At 32.3% G+C, this 11,315-nt stretch overlaps 1 protein-coding gene across 3 annotated transcripts in view; it reads right to left on the bottom strand.

The window, feature by feature from the left end:
* Positions 1 to 346: 346 nt before the first annotated feature.
* The window catches only part of LOC146536822 (neural cell adhesion molecule 1-like), a 102,484-nt gene continuing 91,515 nt past the window's right edge, over positions 347 to 11,315 (bottom strand). For all 3 annotated transcript variants that reach the window (XM_085189293.1, XM_085189295.1, XM_085189296.1), the window contains 6 exons: positions 7,679 to 7,861; positions 5,297 to 5,455; positions 4,682 to 4,930; positions 3,803 to 3,874; positions 3,037 to 3,113; positions 347 to 2,853 (listed from right to left, as the gene is read on the bottom strand). In XM_085189293.1, coding sequence (XP_085045419.1) covers positions 2,545 to 2,853; positions 3,037 to 3,113; positions 3,803 to 3,874; positions 4,682 to 4,930; positions 5,297 to 5,455; positions 7,679 to 7,861 — 1,049 coding nt within the window. In that variant the 3' untranslated portion in view covers positions 347 to 2,544. The remainder of the gene's footprint in view (positions 2,854 to 3,036; positions 3,114 to 3,802; positions 3,875 to 4,681; positions 4,931 to 5,296; positions 5,456 to 7,678; positions 7,862 to 11,315) is intronic.

The following is an 11,315-nucleotide window of genomic DNA, read 5'->3' as shown; positions in this document are numbered from 1 at the left end:
TGTAATGCTTAAAAAAATATATTATTTTCAAGGACTATGCGCCCGTTTTCTGCTTCGCTCGCCAAACCTTCTCTTTGTGCAGTTGTAATGATCCAAAAGAGAAAATAAACTATTAAAATATTTATACACATATTGAAGTTAAATTAAATCAGCTTCACGCTGTATCCTGCACAAAGCAGAGTAGGGAGAGGAAACCTAGTGTAATTTTGCCTCCACGCCAGAGCGAAGAAATGGAAATATAAACGTAAATAAATATTTCACTTCCTCGAGTGGGGATCGAACCCACAACCGTCGCGTTACAGTCACACCCTTGTGTTGATAGCAAGGGAAAAAAAGATACACATTATTATAATTTTTTAAATATTTTATTTAAATATAAAATCATCATATCAGATCGTTAGGACCGCAGAAAATTGATACTGACAGCTACAACAAGTATATACTACATTCTTTTAAAACCGAGGCCTTATAAACTCTATACAATAAAATTAATGTAAAAATGGGAACATTTAGGCAATTATTATCATTATAAAATGGCACTACCTAATATAGATAACAAATATGTACACTTTTAAAAAATAACCAAAGCTTTATTCTATCTATACAATTTATAGTACAGTGTAAGCCAGAAGTATTGAAATATAACTATTTATGTATGTACGAGTAAATATATCTTAGAAACAGCAATCTGTACAAGTTGTTTATATAATTAAAATAATTAACCTGTTAGACTTTTAGTCTGTTAGACTATTAGTCTGTTAGATTATTAGTCTGTAGACTAATACTATGTTAGACTATTAGTCTATTAGACTTTTTCTGTCATCTGTGACTATTTGTCTTTTTTTTTTGTTGAAAATAAGTAAAACACTAAGCTTTACCACCACCAGCTTTATCCATTGTTCAATACGAAAGTAGTTATATTCCAATCTTATAAAATTGCTGAGAATTATTTTTATATGTATAAGTATTTCTTAATTGTCATGTTATGTTAATTATAGTCACGTATTACAAAATGGTATCTTAATGACTATTTTACATATTTTTCTTGGACTTCATAAATTCTCCACAAATATACTTGAAAAAGTCATATAAAGCTGTCATAGAACACAAATGAAAAGAAGTATAATATTGTTTATTCCGCGATAGTTCTCAGTTATAATAACACGTTTTACCGTAACTAATTTTTAGAATAATATTAAAAATATTGAGCGAATAAGTCGTAATAACGAAAATAAAATTACGTTAATTTAACAAATATTTTAGAAAGCTAATTATGATTTTCGTACATATTATTTTCAATAAAGGCTAGTATACTGTAAACCATAATTATGCTTTACATTCAAACAGTTGAAGCTAAGAATTTCAATATTCTAAAAAAACATCAATTTAAAAAAACAATATTAATCTTATTTAAAAGCTAAACTCTTTTTTATTTTAAATATAATTGCCATTTCTTAATAATATGTTTCATCCATTAATATATACACAACCAATGTACCAAATAACCTACAAGCCAATTCTGGACTAAATAGGCGTTTCATAAAATTCACTAAAAGTATAATATTTACAATTTTTTACAGTCTTGGAAATAGAAAACATTAATTATCATTTCGTCTAAGTTTGAGCAAATAATATCATTAAAATGACATATGTACGTTATAGAAAATTAACACTTAAAGAGTAAATAATACAAGAATTTATTTTTCAGCTTCACGCTGTATCTTTCTTGTAGGATAAGTAGAAGGAACCTTGTGTTAGGCCACTACGTTCCCCACTTATCACCGAATTTGAAACAAACACTATGTTACCAGAATATAGAAATGAAAATATTAATAAATAATAATTCATTCTCCCAAGGGACAAGGGAATTGAACCGACAACCGTTGGCAACCGCCACTGCGCTTTCATTCACGCCTCACCATATACATCCATTTTACAATAAACAACTCGTATTAAGCTTTAACAAGAATAATTAAACAAGAAAGACAAGACAAGTGTTTACAGAATAATGCCAGGCTTGTCTCATCGATGACGGGTGAAGACGACGGGAATTTCCGTCGAGTGTGTGGAGAATTTCACTTTGCCTCCCCTAAATAAATTATATTTCAAAATCAGCTTATATTATAGACTTATTGGGCCCAACCCTTTAAGGTTTATATTATAATGTAGGCATGTTTTAGTCAAGTTTGGCAATACAGATATTTTAAATTATTGGAATTGATGTCACAAATATTTATAAGCCTCCAGATTTCGGTGGAGAATGGAGAGCGGAGTATCTTAATACTAGGCTCTCTACCTACTCAGTTACATGTGAGATACAGAGAGAAGAAAAAAAAAATACGTTTTCACGTGATGTAATATTTACATATTAAAAAAATCAATAATGTCAAAAAAATCATTAATTTTAGATATATAGTAACATATAGCGCAAGATACGCTACAAAAGTATATAAGAACAGCATAGCATTCACTAGGTTACATTCCTAATATTAATATAATTATAGATATAATAAAAGTTCGTATAAATACATTCATATACTTTATTTACACACAACTTTCCGGGCCCGGTAAGTTTTCCGCTAGGACATGTTCTCTTCTCCGAACATTTTTACCTTTCCTGTGTAACGTGGACGTGGCCAAGCTACTGGAGCTCAAAGTTGGACCAGTTAGGGCCAACGTTTGGCTACCGAAAGGTGACCCCAGGTTCCCATTAGGACAGACGAAGTTAGGGCTCCCTAAAGTTGGACTATTAGTCACCATAAAGTTTGGTCTGAAGTTAGTTAATATTGGTTGGGACAAGTTTTGGTTGATAACGTCGTCTTGTCTTGGCGTTATGTCGCTTCCAGGCGTGAGCTGATAAAAGAAGATTTATATGTTTTAATTTGCATGAATCTATATAATTATTTTATGATTTAAATAAATCAGATTCAGGTTGTATCCTGCACACAGCAGGGTAGACAGAGGGAACCTAGTGTTAAACACTCCGTTCCCCACTTTCCACCGAATAAATTTTATAATTTAAAATTTAAATATCACCTGTTGTGGTCTTCCGGTCGAATCTAGTAATGCTAGGTCCTCAGCTGAAAATACGGCCCCGGTTTTACTCCAATCACCTAAAAAAATTTAGGACATTACTTGAAACAGCAACCCCTGTATATCTTTAATCAAAATATTATTTAAGAATGTTGCTAAAAATTGTCATATTTTACGTAGTTTTACACATATCATTATATGCTCAGTTATATCACTGATTACACTGTCCTTCAAAAAAAGTATAAGTAATGTTTGTAGACTACTTTATAGCGAAAATTGCAAAAGAGAATCTCCACTACCTCGTTAACGTTAGTCTAATGTCTCAGCCATAATTAGTCTACATGAGAGTAAAACATGCAATTTTCTGGTAAATGTAGCATCATTAAAGACTTGTTGTGGTGCGAGGGCATAAGCGTATAACTGTAAATACGACAGGTTGTGGGTTCAATTCTTGCTCGAGGAAATTAAATATTTCATGTTTTATCTTCGCTCTGGTGTTAAGGTAAAGCGCGCCGTTGAGTTCTTCATTTAGAAATGGACGGAAAGTGGAGAGCGGAGTGTCTTAACGCTATTCTCCCTCTGTCAATCCCTGTTATGAGATGGATACGTGATGATAAAAATATGGTATCATAAAACATTATGAGAAATATAAAGCTTTAGGGCTTTAGGGCGGTGATAATAAAAATTTAAACATTCCACTCTCAAGTTAGAGTTGGCAACTTATCATTCTTAGTCGACGATTTTACGAACATTTTATATGAACGAGTACCTCTAACTTCCTTTACACTCGGCCATTCGTCCGCCTCGACGGCCGTGGGCGGTGCCTTTTGGATTTCACCATCTGTTTAAACAATAGCACACTTGTATATGAATTGAATTATGTTTAAACAAATGGACGTAAAGCTATTAAGTGTCTTAAATTTTATGTATATAGTAGATTTTTGATGGTTTTGTGTCAATACGATAAGATAATTTAAGGACCAGTCATGGCAATGTCTCCAGAATTCAGCAGAAAGTGGGGACGAAATGTCTTAACACTAAGTTCCCAGGTTCCCTTTGCCTACCCTGCTATGTGCAACATAGCGTGAAACTGAAAAAAATCTAACGAATATTACTAATCAATAAAATGACTACTATAAATAAACTTAATAGTAAATTTGATAAAGTAAATAAGTACAGTATTTAAAATAATTATTAAATATTAGCGTAAGAAACAATAAGCGACGATGTTTAAGAATAAAAGTTGCAGTTTTTGCTACAAGTTGGTTTTCAACGTTCACTCGTAATTTTCTTTAAGATAAAAACTCAATTTGACCGCAAAACACAAAAACTTGCATTTTGCACCGTAAATTGGCTAATATTATTTTCTTCTTTGCTTGTATTACATTATAATATTAAATTTTATTTAAAATGAAATTTTACTTTCATGTTGCAAAACTAATTTTAATAAAACTTTTAACCTTACTGTATAGAAAATGGTGAATAATATAATTTAGAAAATACACTTTTATCTCCATTTTTTATTAATTTATAATGATGATTTTTATAGTTTTAAATCTTAGATGACTAGGTTTCAGGTACCCTCTCCCTATACTGGTATGTACTTACTAAATATCTACAGGCTGAAACTAAAAAAAAATACCCTCACCAGGTGCATTCAAAATATCCGGTTGAGGCTCCGAAGTTTTGCTATCAGGAGAAGGTTTGATAGTATACGCAACAACATATCTCCTGCAGTCATCGCTCAGCTCCAGCATGTCTCCCGGGGGGTGCTTCTGCGGGTGGGATCGACGACGTCTGGCGCATACTGCGAGCGCCACGCCCGCGGCCAAGATCGTCGCCAGTGCCGCTGAGAGCACCACGCCCAAGGTTATGCTGCTCATTGATGATTTGCCTTCTGTTAAGAAATCATATTTTATATATTTTTTCCGAAGCCAGTGCTATGCTTCGAAAATTTGGCGAAAAATGAAAAACGAAATTTCTTAACACTATATCCCTCTGCCTCCCTATATGCCAGCTATATAGAAATAGAAACATCTAAAGATCGTAATCACAAATTGAAAGATAATAGGTTTTCTTTCATATATTTAATACAAAAAAAATGATTACCTAATATAAAACTAAAAATAAAAAAAAAAAAAACCTAAATAATCAAAACTAGAACAACCCGATTAAATTAATCAAATCTCACGAGACAACGCCTTTTCATTACAGCATTCTGTTTACGTAAAAGAAAATCTAGTTACATGGTTTAGCAGCATACCGGTTCTCTTAGCGGCGTCGTTGAAGGCAATATTTTCAAGTAAAGTCCTTTCAGATTCTCCCTTGAGGTTCTTTGCATAGATGAGTAGATTAAACGTCGCCCCTTCCACGTCCCCCGCCGATAGCTGGTTCAGATCCAATTTGAAGACTGCTAAGCCGTCTGAAAGGGGAACGCTTATGTATATACGTGTTATGTAATACTATAAATTATAAGACCAGTCGTGGTGCTGGGACACAAAGTGCGCCTGTAAACGTAACTGGTTTTTGGTTCCATCCCCACTCGAGAAAATGAAATATTTACTTTAATTTATATTTTCATTTCTTCGCTCTTGTTGAAGCGTCTTAACACTATGTCTTCGCCTACTCTGGACAGCATGATACAGTTGAAACTAAGATAAATATTTTTGGCCTTTAAGATGTATTCCACATACAGCTAGGTAGACAGAGGAAATATACTCGTAATGTCAAGATACCCCGATTTTCGCTTTCCGCCCTTTGAAACATTGTATGTTAAGCAGTGGAACTCAACTCTACCAAGGCGGAGAAATGGAAGAAATCATTCCCTCGAGGATCCCCAACTATAGCATTGACAACAAATTAAAAATTTAAATCCTCATTTCAATCAAATCCAAATAATTTCAGAAAATATTATATAGAATACTTTTGATTTCGGTAAGCGACACGACTTAAAGATTGATATATGTATATGATCAATTTATTTAAAAAACATATATTTGTTTTTTTGAAAAGATACTTTACTCTATGAAGACATAATCTTAATTATAATAAGAGGTAAAAGAAAATCTATTTACTATTTTTTATATTATTGTTTCTAATATAAAAAAATATTAAAGAAACAAATAAAGAAAATAATAAATACAAATGGTAAAACCATCCATAATATTATGTTAAAGTAACAGCTTTGTTAAGATATTGAATTCAAGTAACATATTTGTTCAGAATAAAGCTAAAACACTAGCATCCAGTCTTCATTAATTTAAACGTTTCACGATGCGAACTCCGGAGGGTATCCATTCGTTTTCATCGTGAGATGCATTTTAATGTACAAGCTGACTTTTAGATCTAAATGAATATTCCTTAACCGTCTACCGTTTTTTTTTATATATAAGTAAGCGAGCTGACGCCGTTGTGAGTCATGGAACAGTTAAGAAATCAGCTTTTATACGCCGTGGTTAAGGGTTCTAATATCTTCAGGAGAAAACCTTTAATTTAAATTAGATTACTCTGAAAGAAGAGAGGGAGCTCTTATACGGCAGCGAAACGTAGGGTGAAAAGAAAAATGAAAGAAAGATTAATGGTGTGGAGATGAGATTTTTTCGAAGAATAGGTGGAGTCTACTTAGCTGATCGAATCCGCAATGAAGAGATACACAGAACGGCAAGTACTAGCGAGGATGTCACGGTGAGAACGAAGAAGAACGTGTTTTTGGTGATGCATGTCTAACGAATGAATCATGAAAGAATGGCAAAAAAGGTTTATGAAGGAAAATACAAATGGAAGAAGAGAAGTATGGGAAGATCTCGGTTGAGAACACAGTATTAAAGATACTGGAGGACGACCACGTAAAAGCTAGAGGACCCCCCCGAAGGCATATATGAAGAAGTTGATGACAGTGGACGAGGCGAAAGAGGCGTTAATCTGCAAATGAGAATTACTTTATCGTTGTCACAATAAATGTAAAAAGTATTTTTTTATGAAAAATAGTAAACACGAAGTAAAATATTTCCATATTATTATGGTATTTGAATTAACGTTTCACTTAAAAACTTTATATATATATATAACAGAAGCGATATTTTGAGCGGTGTGGGCGAAATAACTCGTTACAAAATTGCATGCTGCATGTAAATGATCGAAGTTGTACTGAAATATTATTTTTCGTCAGTCAGGTTTTAATTTATACAATTTGTTGTAAAAAATGTAAATAGTGGTGTTTGTACTGAATTTTGTTTTATTTATTTAACATCTGGATGAATATCGCTTTGAAGACAAAGTTGTATATTTTTTTGAAGTTCTTTTGTTTTGTTTATTTATCCTGTGAGCAAGTCGTTTGGAAAATATTATAAATATAATTTCTTTATATTTCTTTATTTCTGTTTTGCAAAGTAAAACTAAAAGTGAAGAAGTTTATTTTGAAATTTCAAATCTTTTTCCTTAACAATTCTGTTCTAATGTATGTTTGGATTTTATTGCAAAATCAAAATCATGGTGTTAACTATGTATATTATAATTATAATTTTATTTATACTGAATAATTTTAGAAAATACAAAAAAGACATAAGCTGTTTACATTAAATGTTAATCCATGAAATAAATATTAAGAGAAAACTAGAAATGATAAACAAATAAAATATTAACTTACCAGATTCATTAACACTAGTATTAAACTTGGTTTTGCTCGTCACTGGATCGAGAGCTTCCAAGACGAATGACTGGGGAAGGCCACCGTCGTATCCGGAGACACATCTAATGATAAGCCAGCTGACACCCTCGGAGCTGTTAGTTCCGGCTTGGAGCGAACAATTGCGAGGTGGAGCTGGACGAGCTGAGGAAAAGAATATTTGATCAAGCTGTTCTTATTTGTAGAGTTGAATGTAGAGAGAGAGAGAGAGAGAGAGAGAGAGAGAGAGAGAGAGAGAGAGAGAGAGAGAGATATAGAGATACTTGTATATATTTTTATTTTTTTGAATAGCCAATCTCGAAAACGGGAAAATTCAGATCATACTCTATCACTTATATACTTTTTATTGCTAATAATATAATGATGTTATTTCAACCGCCTTTTTCTTAATATGTGTTTTATTTTATTATTACAATAAAAGGCTAAAATAACAAACATTTATATTAATTATATAACGTAAAAGTCTACACTATTATATATATATAAAAAAATACATTTTTTTCGCTTTTGCGCAACTACCAACAAGAGTTGCTGGATTGAAGTAATTAATGAAAATGCTGACATTTTGCAGTTTCGCTTCTGACTGGTAAGCTCCTATTAGTAAATTGTTATACAGATTATAAAAAAGCTATAAATTTATCCGCTTTTACCGGCTAGTGGATTTATATAAACAAACTTTTAGACTTTAATACATACTTAGTTAATTATTATTCTAGTTTTCTAATTTTATTTCTTCTCGATTTTTTAAATGTTTTGCTATTTATACCCAAGAACTTATAATAAACTAAAAACTTATATAAAACTTAAAACTTATCGATATTTTTTATTGAACTATAAAAAAATTGAAACGAAATATTTTTAGTTTCTTAACTTTAAAAACACTTTGATCTGTTGCCAGAAAATAAAAATATAGACTATAGCAATTTATTGAAGAAAATAATTATATCATGCATTTTATTTTAACAGCATATTGTATGAAATAATAAAACTTCTGCCTAAATTTGCTATTTTTATCTATTTCTTCTTTTAGCATTAATCAGAATAATAGCAAAAAAATATTTAGCCGCCTACTAATATTTGTTTTTTTTTAGCTTCCCCCTGTTTCTTTCCATTCCGTATGTAGCAGTGTAAGTAGAAGGAGCCTGGGGTTAAGACACTCTGCTCCTCACTAGTAAACTGGAGGCATGGCGTGCTGAGTGGAGAAACTCAGCGCCATGCTTTGCCTCGACACCAGAAAGAAGAAATGAAAGTGGGGAACGGAGTATCTTAACACGAGGTTCCTTTTGCCTACCCTGCTGTGTGCGGGATACAGCATGGATCTTATTTTTTTTTTAAACGAAAGTCAGAAATAATACTAGTGTAGATTTTCCAATAGTAAGTTTCATCATGGCTGCAATTTAGTTTCGTTCAATCCAATTTTACGGTGCTCACCTTTAAATAAACGTTTCGTTTGACCTTAATTACTGACATTTAGTTTATGGTTTAAACTATGAAATTTGTAATCAATATTCCATAGAGTTTATCAGAATCGTTCAAAAGAGGTGTTAAAATTATATTGTTTAATAAAAATATGCAAAATTTGTATTTTTTCACGCTGTATCCCGTTCTCAGCAGGATAGGCAAAGGGAAACTAGTGTTGAGACACTCCACTCTAATAAAAAATACAATCAGGTAGGCATTTTTTATTCATTGTAACTAATTATTTTAAATAAAAACTTACTAAATTATGAGCGAAATCTAATCCGACATTTTTACTAAGAAATGTATATAAAAATTAATAAAAAAGTGGCAATATTTACAAAAAAAACTAAATATAAATTTTACAATCCCAATTTGCCTCATGTCGTAATAAATAATTTCATATCCCAAGCAAATGAAGTATGTCCTAAGGCTTCCCTCTCACAGAGCAGAGGGTGCTTTGCAAGATGCCTTACAATTTAATCATTTTAATCTCCTACCCTCAAGGGGATAAATTAGTTCACACATAACACACGTCTAAATGAAAATTAAATGCACAACTACGTCAAGACTTGAATTATATATAGCTTGATGACAATTTATAGCGGGGTTTGACTAATAAGATAACATTGTAGATAATATATACAATATGGTAGTATTTTAGCTTAAGCTGGGAACCTAAACTGGGAACCTAATTCTGGAGACATTGCGTGTTGAGTGGCGGAACTCAACGACGCGGTTTGAATCGTTACCAGAGCGAGCATAAGAAAAAAAAAACATTTCTTCTAGTGGAAACCAAATCCATATTCTGTCGCGTTTGCATTTACACGCTTGCAACACGACTGGCCTGATATGTTTGTTAATCTATAGATATAAAATCGAAAGGTCACTCACTCATCACGAAATCTCAGAAACTACATGTGCTAGGAATCTGAAATTTTGCATAGGAGTTACTTATAGGACGTAGGTGCTCGCTAAGACGGGAATTTGTAATATTCGACTCCTAAGGGGTTGTTTTTGGGGTTGAAAATTTGTTACTACAAAAAATGAAATTTCGTTACTACAAATGCTAGAAGTCTCAAATTTTGCATGGACGTCACTTATAGGACGTAGGTACTTGTGGAGACAGAAATTAATAATAACGTAGTTCACGCAGGCGAAGCCGCGGGCGTGCAGCTAGTTCCAGATATACCTAAGTAAAATCTAGTTTAAAACTATTTTTTATATCCTATCCTATCCTATATCTTATAAAACAAAGTCGCTTTTCGTGTCTGTCTGTTGTTTCTAACTCTTCTTCTTCTAAGCCACCCAACGGATTTTGATGCGGTGTTTACCATTAGGTTGAGTATTTTTCGTAGAAGGTTTATATATAGTTTATTATTTGTACATTCTTATGTAAATTAACATAAATACGATAAATATGTATAAAGTCCTACCCGTTGAGACACTTCCGCGCATGCGCTGCTTTAATGGTAAGTACTACATGAAAATAATGTACTGGAGTATTGTACCTCTTAATAAGATCTACAAAAAAGTCCGCGAGAGCATATTCATATCTTCTAAGAATAACGTGTAGTGATCATATTTCTGTCTAAAAATTGTAATTTCAATATATTTTTTATTGTGAGGGATATTTTTCCATAATGGTATTAGTCGTAGTTAGTAGACAAAAGTAGTAGTTGTAGACAAAATTTTGACAAAAGTAGTAGTTGTAGACAAAATTTTGTGTTTAAGAATGTGTCACCAGAAGAAATTGTCAAAACTTTTAAAAGCCTTAATTTAAAGAGAACTGGTGACTTATGGGGCATGTCTGTTAAAGTTTTTAATTGAATTATACCTAATATTGCTCCTTACCTTGCTTTAATTTTTAACAATTGTGTAGAATCCGGTACTTTTCCTGATTTAATGAAATATAGCAAAATAGTGCCGCTTTACAAAAGTGGAGATAGATCTGAGCCTGGAAATTACAGACCGATTTCTGTTTTGCCATCCTTAAGTAAAGTATTTGAAAAAATAATGTTCAACCAGCTCACAATTTTCTTAAATATTAACAATTGTTTCCATAGTGAGCAATATGGTTTCACCAAAGGCAAGTCCACTACAGACGCGGGTGCTGCACTCCTAAAGCACATTTATGACG

This window comes from Heliconius melpomene, chromosome 8, assembly GCF_056956725.1.
Source record: "Heliconius melpomene rosina isolate 202511_hmr_F chromosome 8, ASM5695672v1, whole genome shotgun sequence".
Lineage (NCBI taxonomy): Eukaryota > Metazoa > Arthropoda > Insecta > Lepidoptera > Nymphalidae > Heliconius > Heliconius melpomene.
This window is presented reverse-complemented; position numbering and strand designations above follow the sequence as displayed.